General features: G+C 46.1%; 1 protein-coding gene across 1 annotated transcript in view; it reads left to right on the plus strand.

Moving 5' to 3' along the window:
* Positions 1 to 14,318, plus strand: part of LOC126095591 (sialin-like) — a 64,798-nt gene that overhangs the window by 37,565 nt on the left and 12,915 nt on the right. The window contains exons 6-7 of the mRNA XM_049910364.1: positions 745 to 1,087; positions 9,485 to 9,726. Coding sequence (XP_049766321.1) covers positions 745 to 1,087; positions 9,485 to 9,726 — 585 coding nt within the window. The remainder of the gene's footprint in view (positions 1 to 744; positions 1,088 to 9,484; positions 9,727 to 14,318) is intronic.

Genomic DNA, 14,318 nt, shown 5'->3' on the forward strand with positions numbered 1-14,318 from the left:
CGCGGGCCTCTGTGCGGCGCTCCGCAATCGGGCTGTTGTTTACTCGCGCTGGTAGTGGTATTGCAGTGTAAACACATCACATCGAACGACGATGGCGCTTTCTTATAGAATAGCAACGATTGAAGTTAGTTCGATGCCTAGTAGGCACGACCTAAGGCATACGAAGTAGAGCGTTTCCTGCGTGAAGTAATGCACGTCGATCCACATGAACTTACCGGTATACATCTTTCGATCGTTTCCAGCACAGTTTACCTGAAACCCTGAAACTTGTCGATGAAGCAGCGCTCGAACGACTTCTTCGCCGTTCTACTGATGGATATCGTTTCCACCACTCTGACGGCAACGTGGGTGTCGTGACTGTCGACCATGCAGGACTCGGAGTTCGGAACATCGAGCTGCCGTTTGAATTTCCGGCTACGCTAGTCGAAAACGCTCTGCAGCCTTACGGGGAAGTATTAAGTCACTTGGAAGAAAAGTGGCATATGTTCGAGACGTATCCTGTAATGAATGGAGTGCGTCAGGTGCGAATCGAGCTGCGTAAACACATCCCATCGTACGTGACCGTTGGTGGCTGTGGAGCGATCGTCATTTATGATGGTCAACCGCGGACTTGTTCAGAGTGCGGGCAGGAAGGGCATGTACGCTCTGAATGCCTGCAGCGACGCCTCGCAACCGACAACGCTGCCTATTACGTACGTTGAGGCAGCGATGAACGTGTCGTACGCGGACGTTGTTTCCTTCCAGTTGCCGACCCCCACGGGCCCGGTTTCCGCGCCCACGACGACGCAGCCTCCATCGGTACCGTCACTGTGCTCGACAGCAGAGACCACGTCTGCACCCCAGCCGTGTGAGGAAGGAGAGCATCAGCAAATCGATTCGAGCTCGGACACGGAGATGCGGGAGGTGCCTACTGTTTGTCGTGATCCACAGGCCGCGGACACGCGTTCCTGCAAGCAGAAGTCGCCCATGCGACGAAAGAAGAGGAGGCTGTCTACAGGAAATGATTCGCGAGATGGTGACACGTTGCAGGAGGACGAGGAAAATCCATCTGCGGCCAGGGCTGTGGACCTCACACCAACGGTTCCTGGTTCGCTGCTGGCAACGTCCGCCAAAAGAGAAAGCCAAGTTGACTATGCTCAGCTCACCGATGAGCTCCCTTGCGACTTTGTGGCTAAGAGAGCGGATGAACGTCATGCGTCGCCTAATGTATCACACCTCAGCTTGGTGATTGGGCGTCCGACATGGAGATGGAGAGAATGATACCAGACTCAACCAGATGCCCGCGGCCGGCGGATCGTTGGACGGACATCTTGTCTCTGCCGATCAATAATATATACGGTGCGGGTGACAGGGACGGTCGGACGGACGACGAGGCGCATACTGCCTTAAACGACTGCAGGATACGTCATCGTACTATCAAATGACCACGATCAAAACATAGTTGTTAAACTACATGATTTGGGCAGCAGTCATTGATATGGTGTTTCTTCAAGAGATAAGGCCTGATCTGCGCCTGGATGTTTATGGATACGTGTCTTATATCAACCCAACTTCCGACGGTGGTGGTGGTACTGCCATACTACTTCGCGATGGCATCGAACCAACGGATATTCAATTTTTGCCATCAGCGAGAGGCATTGCGCTCACCATAGCCACAGTCTGCCTTGAATCTGCATGCCACATCTTCTACTTCAAAGCGTCGAGAGTGAACAATCTATTACTCCACTGAGGTAGCTGCATTGTTTCAAGGTGCTACAGAGCACCTGGTGGTGGGCAGGGACTTTAACAGCGTCTTACGTCCTGAGGATCAGATCCCTCACCACGTCCCATGTCCAGCCCTTCATGCTATCGTCAGAGATTTCGCTTTGCATGTGTAGTGTCGCGGAATAGTAAAGAGCTGGAAATGTGGAATATTGTCAAAGTTTCGTTGCCTATGCCGAGAGCCAGAGGCAGTAGGTTAGCCAAGAGGTAAGAGGATTGCACATATCGGAATGTGTCGTCACGCAGGGGCAATGGCCTGGTTACACACAACAGGGGAGAGAGAATTGCTTAGCACGCGGGTTTGTGTTAGATGGAGACTTTTGTAGAGTGCAAGACAGAGGCATAGCGTCAGCTGTACTGCATTTCACAACTTCGCGTAAGTCTGCCGTAACAACACGTAACTCTGTCGCAAGAACACCTAAGGGGCGAGTAAGACAGATGAATCAGCAGTATAAGTGAAACGAATGCGTTCATTACAAACGAGCATGACGTCAGGACGTCGCTCGTGCTTCCTTTAAATACGCCAGCTTTGATAGCAACAAGACACTTGCAGTTAGACTTGCAGTTAGATATGTACTGGGTAGCTGCGTAGCGCTCAGCTCGGTGATAGACATGTTAATCTTTATTAAGGAGAAGTTGCAGTAAGGGCGGCCCATCCAGCAGCAGACGTGAGCGGACAGTACCAGCTCTGGTCCTCTCTGCTGCCGCTGTCAATCATCAACTCAAGATTAGCAGACATCGCGGCAGACTCATTCGCCGCCAATGCTGACCACATCAGTGAGCCGTCGTCGAGATCGTGCAGGGCCTAGGCCCTGTGCATCCGCCGTCACAACTGGGTGAGCCGATGATGCTAGGGGACTGCAGCCTGTTCCGCCTGTCCACCGCGGACGAGACACCAGGAGGAACAGGGAAGAAGACGGGGTGGGATAGAGTACATTCCGCACTACGAGAATGCCTCTCGTGTCGACAGCGCCGGGACTCCAATCCGGAGCCTCCCACGCGCAGCGGCTTGCTGTCCACAGCCGAGCCGGCCGGCCAGCCGGGCGCCACCAGCCACGCGCGGCCGAAGTACGAAGTAAGGACATTCCATCACTACGTCAAAGCACGTGGCGCTGTGCTAGCAAGACTGTGCGGCCCAGAGCTGGTGTCATCGCTACAAGTCAGCGAGGACTCGGGGAAGGTCGTTGATATCACCAAGCTACATTGTACTCGGCAGGAATAAAGGTGTTATGAATTAATAATGTTTCTTTGGCATTTCTGACGCGTCCACAGTCGTTTCCTAGCATCCTGACAACTGGAGAAGTCACCGCTCGGCCTCCAGTCCACCGTAGGCGACTGGGACCACCGGGGCGCCTACACATGATACATGGACGCTAATCCACAGTGACCGACGCGGATACACACACTTCACCAGCCAGTCGGCCAGCAGGTTGGACAGGATTTATGCCTTGCGAGGTCTTCGGGCAGCAACTGCGGTGCTGAGCTGTGGCCCACTGCATTCACCGACTATCAGGCCTTCATCTGCCACGACAACAGATGAACCGTAGTAGAGAACCTTGGACTCTTAACATTAACGTTCTTTGGGCATAGGCTTGCCGTATATCCGTCACTGATACCTGACACATGTGTGAGCAGCGGCACAATTGTGGACATACTGCGCCAAACCAGCTCTTCGCTGCACCCGCATGGCGTATGGACGAGACAGAGTGCTTTGACTCCGATCCACCTCTGAGTTTTAGTACACTGTCTTGCGGAACTAGCGTCGCAACGACCTTCGCCAGAGCACCAAATGGCCGTCCACTGGACACAGGTATGGGTTCTGCAGATCACGGCTGGCAGATTGGACTTCACGCGCCTTCGATCGAGACGGCAAGATTACATCCCAGAGGAACACATCGTCAGAGAACGGAGACACCGTCAGAGACGAGTCATCACGGCAGTTATTTCTGCAGACGGCAGAGACACTCAACGACGTCTCCCATGCCCTCACACTGTCTATCTAGCAGATCAACGGCGTGACAATGACATTGAGGACGTCCTGCACGACCTGTCACCTTCGGGTAGGGCGCAAGGCGAAGCCACATTCTTGGAGGCCGTCACGCGTGAAGGAATGTGCATGGCCCTCTCGCGGGGCGCAAGAAACAAATCACCAGGACCTGATGGTCTTCCGCTTGAATTTTATAGTACCGTTTCTGACCTGATGGGGGAAGTTTGGCGGCAGATGTGCTGTGAACTCCTGGATCCGTACTTCCGCGTTGCCCCCGACTTTTTGGAGGGCATGATCATCCCTGTGCCAAAACCAAACGGAGGGTGCAGACCGCAAGACTTCCGGTCGTTGACGTTATTGAATTCGGATTACAAGCTGTTCGCCCACATTCTTCGTGCTCGTCTCCTCGCTATTGTCAAAGATGACATTCATGCCGACCAAACATGTCTGGGAGGTAGCAGTAACATACACACAGCGTTAGGCTCTTATAGAGATGTGGTGGCGTTCATGTCGGTATGCCACTTAGAAGGCGCCCGCGTGGCGGTTGACCTAGACCATGCATTTGACTGAGTTGCACACCATTTCTTGCAGGCTGCCTTAGGGAAGATGGGACTGTCCCCAATATGGGCAGGTGTGGTTCTCCGTCTCATCAACAGCGCCCTTTTCACAGTTCTGGTCAATGGCTACCGCTCGCCACTGTTCACTATTGAGCGCTCAGTGCGACGAGGATGTCCCCTGTCAGCCTTTCTCTTCCCCGTCGCCCTAGAGCCTGCAATTCATGGTCTAGGACAGCGTTTGGAGGGCATTCACCTCCACGATGAGCATTTTAAATGTTGTGCCTATGCGGACGATGCAGTATTCTTGGCGAGACCAGCAGAAGATATATGTACAGCGATCGCGTGGCTTCAGCAATACGGAGAGGTGGCCGGGAGCCGTTTCAACCAGCGAAAGTCGCACTACATGAATGTGCGCAGAGGACTGCATTTGAGTACGCCAGTGCCCATTACCAAAGTCCCGGCGATGAAGTGTTTGGGAGTGACCTTCCATGGGATCGCGCAGCATACAGCAGCAGCTACGTATCGCAGACTACTTAATGTGATCCGCACACAAGTTCGTCTCCATAACTTTCGAACACTTGCCTAATCATGCGGGTACCTTTTGTCAACGTCTACCTCGCTCCGAAACTTATTCATTACACACACGTTCTCCCGATGGCTTCTACGGTAGCTACCAACTTCCAGGCGGCCTTCGGTCATTTCGTCAGCGAGGGTAGGGTGTTCAAGAACCGTTACGAGACGCTAACGTTGCCCACACAAGCAGGCCGCATTTGAATGATAAACGTGCACAACAGGGCGCGCGCTCTCTTCCTGCGAACGACGCATCGCCTACGTACTTCGGACAAGGACACCCTCCCTTGTACACTGATTCAGGAACTGGTGCCTCAGTCCCTCCGTCCACCGGTTCCTGTTGGACATATCACGCCAGCAGTGTGTCACATTCGCTCCTATCTGATCGACATGAGTTATTTGTTGGATGTCTTGCCGACCACACGGGATCCTAGCACCAAGGACTTCTACCGCTACCTTCAACGGACGCTGCCTGCTAATGTGGTTGAACGACGACTTCCGGCAGGTGGCTGGAAGCGGGTGTGGAATAACATACACTCCCCTTTGCTTCCCACCACGGTTAGGACGCTGTGGTATGTGATAACGACTGGAATATTCCCCACCCGACAACGTCTACACATGATACATCTTGCCGAGGATCCTCTCTGCCCCAGATGCGCCACTGTCGACACCGACATGCACCGTTTCATTAGTGGTACGGCTATCGACTGCTGGCTCCTACACGGTGCATGTCGGCATTGTTGCTGCAACGGACGCTTCAGTCCCTAGAGCCCACCGAACTGATCCATCTCGATATCACTTACTTCCTTGCTACTCGTCAGAGCGCCACGGTGTGGGTGAAGGATAATGCATTGTCGTACTTTTTTAATGAGATGCAGGGTTGTTAGATTGCCGGCATTATTTAACGAGTAATTACACGATTTTACGACGCAAAGCATCGTATGGTACGCTCTCTGAGCGTTACTTGGGGCCGTTGTTTACGCGCTCTCCAGACCATTGGGGTGTACCGGGTGTGAGAAGAGACTGAGATGTCGTACATGAAGGACTGATGACAGACATCAACGGTAATTATAGGGTGTTTCATCCTTGCTGAACGAGAAGACAACCAGGACATCCCGCCATCTGACTACGGTGGACACCCCCGAGAGAAAAAAAATATAGAACAAAAAAATAATTATAAATAAAAACATAAGAACAAAATGAACAACAAATCAAATATAATAAAGTACTGTACCCCTTTATCTTTTTCTTTTTTTTAATAAAATGTTCAAAAAAAATGTTGGTAGAGCACTTACCCGCGAAAGGCAAAGGTCCCGAGTTCGAGTCTCGGTCGAGCACACAGTTTTAATCTGACAGGATGTTTCAGATGTGGTCTTAATGGCACAACAGGTGTTTTGGATATCGTAATTTTAATACTGACTATTTCAATTACGTAATGATCACTGACTGTAAACAATTGCATTTGGGCTCTGCGCTATGAGAAAATACATGTTTGATGTGAAGGCCAGACATGTTATAACATAAACAGTAGAGAGCTATATAGAAATATTACGTGGACTTTTTCCGACTTTTCTGTTTCATTTTTCCTTAGCTGTTTTACCTAAGTTAGACCATAATGTTTGGAATATTTGTAATCGAATAGGTAATGTTAGGTTGTGACCTGGGGAGGTGCTCCGGGACTTGGGCTTCGCTAATTTCATAACAGAAAAGAACTGTCTGCGCACATACACAGTATCTGAACAGCAAGTGCATAAAACCTCGGATATCTGCTTTGGAGACCAACTTGCAGAAATCAGCCACCTCCTTGTGGTTATATATGTCCTTCAACAAAACGTCTCACTGTTAAATTTAATAGTTGCATTTGGTACGAGGTACGAACGTTGTTAACAGCCACTGGATACGGGTTGTTAAGTCCTGAAACGTAGTGGAAGAGTTTCTACATCTTCAAACCCTGACTAAAACTGTTTACGTAGATACTGTAGAATTTACACATATTATTTGGATAGACTAGTATCCAGATACTATCTGGATACGCCAGTACAACTTCGGAAAACGCACAGTGTTCCAGCCGGCAATTGATTCGTCCACAGGTCCAATGCCGTTTTGAATGGTTTGATTCTGTAGTAGGTATATGTTATGATGAGGCCCTTACGTTGGACTGAGATATTTAAATCGTTGAAGTGAACTGTTAATTCAGCAAGGAAAGCTAAGTCACAAATCCAGTTTTTTTTTCTTACAACTGAGGAACATGCTGGTTTTGATTAGCCATGAACAATGTTATTTCGTCTCTTAACGCAAAGAATCGATCTAAAACCTCACTCCTGCTTAACCAGCGCACATTACAATGGTAAGGGAGATAGCCATACTGTTTGCCACATACTACAAGAAAAGTTGTAGACTGTCTATATACGGGATGAGTCATGTTAGACGTAACATCACTTTTATTTTGTGAACGGTTTACACTCATCGATACACGGTTTTCGTGAAATGCTAGAGCGACGAGGGGACGTATTAATTGTAGGATGTAAGGTCCACCAATTATGCAAAACACCGATTTTTCCAAGTTGCCAAGCATATTTCAACACCTCTGTGCCATCATCAGTGGGTTTCCGTTTTATTTAATCTGTAATGTGAACATTTTACTGAATGATTACAAAGTTATGTGGATATTTAGTTCAAACAATAATTCATTTATTTTTATTGAGCACCTGGTGAGTATGATTTGTCAGGACCAGTTGTGTATTATTTATTACAGATAGCTTGTCATCTGCAATCAAACGATGTTGATAAGAAATCTTGGTGGGAGTTAACCTATCGTCTAACCGCCGGGTGTCTTCAATGTAAACGAAAACAATGAAGATACTACGCGTCTTTTGCATTATTTAATTACAGATCTCAGACTCTGGATATGGTTTCTAAAGACCGGCTTTTGAGCTGTTGATAATACTGACGCATCCCTCACGACCACTTCTACCACATCTCAATAGAGGATACTCTGGGCCGTTTTATTAGCCACAGTGGTATTGTTGTATCTGTAAAAAGGTGATTAACCAGATTATTGGACGTGGCGATGGTTCGAAACCACGTACTCCGGTTAAATGTGCAAACTATGGAAGATCCATTCGTTTGGGTTCTAATTACGTTGTGCACGTCACTGAAGAAGCCATCAACTCGAGTTAGCAAGACAAGATTTGTCTATAGCAGCAACAAAACACACGGAGGTAACAAAAGTCATGGGATAGGTATATACACATATACAGGTACGGGTAGTATCACGTACACAAGGTATGAAAGGGCAGTGCATTGGCTGAGCTGTCATTTGTACTCAGGTGTTTCGGTTCAAAATGTTTGCGGCTAGAATATGACCGGACGACGGGTATTATTAGACTTTGAACGCGGAATGGTAACTGGAGCTAGACGCACGGAATATTCTATTTATGAAATGGGGATTATGAGAGTCACAGTGTCAAAAGTGCGCCGAGAGCACCAAATTTCACTCATTAACTCCTACCGTGAACAACGCTGTGGTCGACGACCTTCACTTAACCATCCACAGCAGCAGCGTTTGCGTAGAGTTGTCAGTGCTAACAGACATTCAACACTGTGTGAAACAATATCAGATATCAGTGTAGGACGTGCGACGAACCTATCCGTTGGGATAGTGCGACGAAATTTGGCGTCAATCGGCTATGGTAGCAGACCGAAGCGAGTGCCTTTCCTAACAGCACAACATCGCCTTCAGCACCTCTCCTGGGTCCCTAGAGGACTCGAAAACCGTCGCCTGATGAGTCCAGATTTCAGTTGGTAAGGCTGGTGGTAGGATTCAAGTGCGTCACAGACACCCAAGAAGCCAGGGACCCAAGTTGTCAACAAGGCTCTGTGGAAGCTGATGTTGGATCCATAATGGTCTGGGCTATGTTTACCGATCACTGACTAGAAATAGTTATGTTCGGCTACTTGGAGAACATTTGAAACCATTCATGGACTTCAAGTTCTCAAACAACGATGGAATTTTTGTGGATGATAATCTGCCATATCACCGTTTTTCGCAATTGGTTTGAACGACATTCTAGAAAATTCCAGCGAATGGTTTGGCCATCCGGATCACCCAATATTCATCCCATTGCACAATTATGGGACGTAATCGAGAGGCCAGTTCGTGCAGAAAGTCCTGCACCGGTAACACTTTCGCACTCATGGACGACAACAGAGGCAGTATGGCTAAATATTTCTGCAGGGGACTTCCATCGACTTTTTGAATCGATGCTACGTTGAGTTGCTGCACTTTACAGGCTAAAGGAGATCCGACACGGTATTAGGAGGTATTCCATGACTTTTGTTCCCTCAGTGTACGTTATAAAGTTGTAAGGTTTAGTTATAAATAAAAAGTACTTGTAAAATAAAGCAAGTAAACATGTGTTATGTTTAGTGTCATTAGCACTTTTCCCATCCCTAACAGTTTAAAATTCTTGTAATCCTGAATGGTCCGGGTCGTCACTCTGAAGTATGTTCGTTTTCGCCTACCATATGTTGTACAAAGCACGACAGACCGTTCTGCACATCTTGAAAGAGTAGGAGAGTAATAACAATGCGCTTGAAATGTTGGCAGCTTGCATCGGGCCTGCGATCTGCTTCCTGGCGCTGACCCTCATCAACTGCGACGTACCGGCCATCATCACGCTGTTCGTCTTCACCATGGTGTTCCGCTGCGCCATATACGGGGGTTCCTACCTCAACCACATCTATCTGTTTCCACGGGCCTACGGAAGTGCGGCTGGTCTCAACCTGACTCTGGGCAACTGCTCTGGGATCGTCACTCCGATAGTCACAAGCGCGTTTGTATCAGGCCGGGTAAGTACTTGAAAACTGGCTAATTGAAAGTACTAAATGGATTTTTTTGAAAAAAAAAACGGAAAACCTTGTACTTTTTCTTTGAACTGAGCTGGGCACATGAAATACGGGAAGTCCGTAAAATTTTCTGAAAAATATTCCCCTTTTTATACAGAACGCTGTCCCACGAGTGACATTCGTAACATAATCTGATAACTCTTTAATTGAAATATTCAAGAGTAGGAGATGCTATCATTGCGCAAGGGGAAGAAAATTGGGCATGCATGAATGTTTGAATGAAAAGAATGCGATCTCCATCGTAGGCAGATCACGTACTAGGAGGATGTATAATCTTACAGAGTGAAAAAAAAATAAAAATAAAGACTTTAACCTCACGTCCCTTCTTAAAAAACGCGAAATACACTGTAAGTTATATATGATGCACCACGAAAGAATTATCAGAACAGGACGGGAATCGGTAGACGTACATGAACAGACAAATAAATGATTACAGTTTGAAAAAAAGTAGATGATTTATTCAAGAGAAACAGCTTCACAAACTGAGCAAGTCAATAACACGTTGTTCCACCTCTGGTCCTTAAGGAACCAGTTATTCGACTTGGCATTCGCTGATGGGGTTGTTGGATGTCCTCCTGGGGGATATCGTGCCAAATTCTGTCAAATCGCCGCCTTAGATCGTCAAACTCAAGAGATGGTTGGAGGGCAATGTCCATAATTCTCTCCATGTTTCCAATTGGAGAGAGATCCGGCGACACTGCTGACCAAGGAAGGGCTTGGCAAGCACGAAGACAAGCAGTAGGAACTCTCGCCGTGTGTGGGCGGGCAATATATTCCTCGAATGTAAGCTCAGTGTGGCTTGCAATGAAGGGCAACAAACCGGGACGTAGAATATCGTCGACGTACCGTTGTGCTGTAAGGGTGCTGCGGATGACAACCAAAAGGGTCCTGCTATGAAAACAAATGGCATCCCAGACCATCACTCCTGATCGTCGGATCGTATTGCGGGAACAGTCAGGTTTGTATCCCACTGGTGTCCGGGACGTCTTCACTGTGGAGTCTCATTGATTGGAGTACAGTAGTCTTCAGTGATGAGTTCCACTTCTAACTGAGCCTCAACGACCGTCGAAAACATGGTTTTTGTCTTAGAGTGTATAATGGTCACATCGATGTTGATCCAGAAAAGTATTTCTTGTAGTCTCGACAATGGTGACTTACCTTCCAGACTGTAAAATATTGCAAGGATTAAAAATACCTTATTTCTGCTGATGGTGGTTGCTTTCACGTTGCCCAAAAAGTCCGCTAAAAGGAGAATTGACTAACAGTTCCTGCTCAGTCACGTAGTCTCGCGAATGAATATCAGAGCACATGTTCAATCCAAATGCTGTACTGATTTCAGAAATGACTGGGGGTGGGAATAAACTTTAACTACTTTAGTGAAGTTACTGATTCCTCGTCTTCTAGACTTTCATCTTTTGTATTTGCCGTGCTTGAACTAAAACTTATTGGAAATAAAGTCCATCTCTTATGCAGGACAATGTTTTTTCATAGTTTCAGCACTTCTGCGCCATAATCAGAGGATTTTCCTTATTCAAGACTGTAAAAAGTGAAAATGCGCTGCTGAAAAAAATAGTGCACCGTTTTAGATGTTTCCATTCCACTCAACATTTATTGTTGCAACTGTGCATATGATGTACATGAAATTATTACACTTATATATCAATAGCACATGCGGTACTGAGATGCCAAATACCGACGCATGATGAAACACCCATATTAGTAGGCTAAGTGGTACAATTGCAATCATTTCGGACACATGTTATTGTAAATGGAAATATATTGAGAAAAGAAATAATTTTAACCATGACACTTGTTCTTGGATGTTTAATGAATATGTAACACAAATATTAGACAGTTACAAATGTTGGTATAAACACTAAAAAAGGTTACAGAATTGAGAAAAATCAATCAAAAATGTACCACACTAGGTACAAATGTAATCACTTCCTGGTACAATTTTGATCACTGGCATCTTTCACATAAAAAGTACTTTTTACCTCGGGCACCAATGCATACTCTGTGGTACCAAACATTGCATTTTTGGCAGCGAATCCAGTCACCCTTAGCTACTAATTTTGCACTATAATAATTCAATAAACAAATTCCACAATTACTCTCGTTGTTTTCTGGCGATTTGAAGCTTGGTACACTTCTTTCATCATTAGTCACAGACGTACATTTCTGTTTATTGTTTTTGTTGCATTTGTTCATTGCTTTTCTTGTGCCCTGTTGAAAAAGTTTTCTCTTGCTGATGAGGTCTTCCAGGTTTCATCTGAAGTGAGTCTAGCTGATGTCAGTGTTTACCTCTTCCGAGACGATAATTTTTTTTCTGTGGACTTGGCAAAATGTTCTTGACAGCATCGTGCTGAGAAATGGTACTGGACCCTGGCATTACGGATTTGCCGTGTTCTTTAGCTACATCTTTTGAAGATAAGGTTCTTCTCTCATAATGCTGTTAGTAGCTTGACTGGTGGAGATTGAAGGATCAGGAGCCTCGAATAACGTCGAAGGTGCAGTTTTCTCCTCGGGAACAATGCCTTTGCAAAAGGGCATTATTCCTGTACATTGGAACCCTTTGACTGCGCATACAACGGACGCAGTTTTGCTTCAGGCATCACAGAAAATAGTACAGAATCGTTGTTTTGTAATGCTTTCATTGGGATTGCGATGAATCCAGTCAGTTGCATTTCTGTGATACTGAGCCTTTAGGGTCTTGAAGAAAGTTCTATCTAATGGTTGCAGTACATGTGTACTGTGCGGAGGCAATCCCAAAACTTCTCTCCCATTTTCCCGACAATATACTATAGCACCTAAGCTGGTATGGCTGCCATGGTTGTCAGTATTAAAAAGTGTAATAGGGCTACCCATTGTTTTGTATTTCTTGAAGTGTCGAAGCCAGACCAAGAACAATTCTTCATTAATGTATCCCGATTCACTCATCTCCGTAATGGAACCAGGAGGTAAGCCATCTTGAAATTCAGGGCGTTTCCTCAGTCCTTTAAAAATTACCATTGGTGGTAAATATGTACCACTTGCATTCATGCACGCAGCAACAGTCACATTTTGTCCTCGTTCCACGTTTGTTAGTGAATCAACTTCTCGCTTTCCTTTACGACTTACTACTTTTGTAGGTCTGTTGTTAAGAGGAAAGCCGGATTCATCCATATTATAAATACACTCTGGTTTATCAAACAAATCACATTCCTTTAAGATTTCTTCTAAATTCTGAAAATATTTACTTACTTCTGCTTCATTTAAGCCTTCAGCTCTGGCTCGCAAAAAGACCCTCGGGTTTCTCAGGCTAAGGTGAGTGTGTCTCTTAACTAATGCTCTAAACCAATCGATTCCAGCAACCTTGCTTTCTAAATTCCATGGATGTTTCAAATTATTTTTCTCAGTTAACCGAAATGTAGCTTTTCTTAACTGGAGTGACGACAGAGCCAATCCTCGCTGTTCTAGAAACACAGCTCTCTGGACCAAAGGAATTTCCATTTCAGAACTATAGGACTAGTTGCAGTTAATCCAGCTTGCATTTTCATTTTAATTTGCATTTTACCAAGTAAGGTGCTGAAAGGAATGTCATATAATTCTGAAGCAGTTCGAAGGCTCAAATGTCAACTCATTACACTCTTTATTGCCTCATCAAATGCAGCTGGACTCCATTTATGTAGATTTTTTTTCCTCGTTTTCGTGGCATCTAGAAAATAAGAGGTGGCTTTAAAAAATCGCGTAGGAAAATGTTTAAATATACAGATTTTATTTGCAATAATTGTGTATAATATGTCTATGGTAACCAATGGTGACGGACTAAACTATAGAACTGCATTGATCGAAATTGTACTAGGGTATCGAAATTGTACCGTTTTTCGGATCGATAATGTTCTATTGCCGTGAGTGAAATCACGAGTAAATAGTAGTGAATTGTGCCAAGAGATGGCAGCAGATGTCACAGAGGCTCTCTCTGTAGGTGCCTCAGAATACGCCCGAACGGAAAACGAGTTTCTAACCTCACTAATATAGAATTTTGCAAGAGCCTGGAAACTAGGAAATTTATAAAAGCGCGTTAGACTAAGTAGCTTCACTTACCTCTTAACAGGAAAAATAAAATTATATCTCCGTAGCACAAAGTGGTGTATTCTTGGAAAAGACAGGAGGAGCTGTAGACACCTGCTACGCTACAACGCCACACAAAGGCAAGTGCTACCAACACTACGAGACTGACATATGGCGCGAAACCTTATGTTGGTCGGAATTGTACCTATATCGAAATTGTACCACCTTACCCTATGTTGTGTAGCTCCAGGGGCGGAAATGCAGGAGCTGACAGTGGCATCCAGTCGAACGTACAGATGGTGAATACTATCCTGTGAAAAGTTACGCCACACCTGTTCGACCTGATCACGTAGTTCCGTAGGAGTTGTTGGCTGACGAGTCGCACGACTCACTTCTCGCCCCATCGTATCACACATGTACTCGGTTACAGACAAGTCCGTCTTGCAGAGCAGTTTCACGGTCTGTGTGTGGGTGAGCATTAT

This window comes from Schistocerca cancellata, chromosome 8, assembly GCF_023864275.1.
Source record: "Schistocerca cancellata isolate TAMUIC-IGC-003103 chromosome 8, iqSchCanc2.1, whole genome shotgun sequence".
NCBI lineage: Eukaryota > Metazoa > Arthropoda > Insecta > Orthoptera > Acrididae > Schistocerca > Schistocerca cancellata.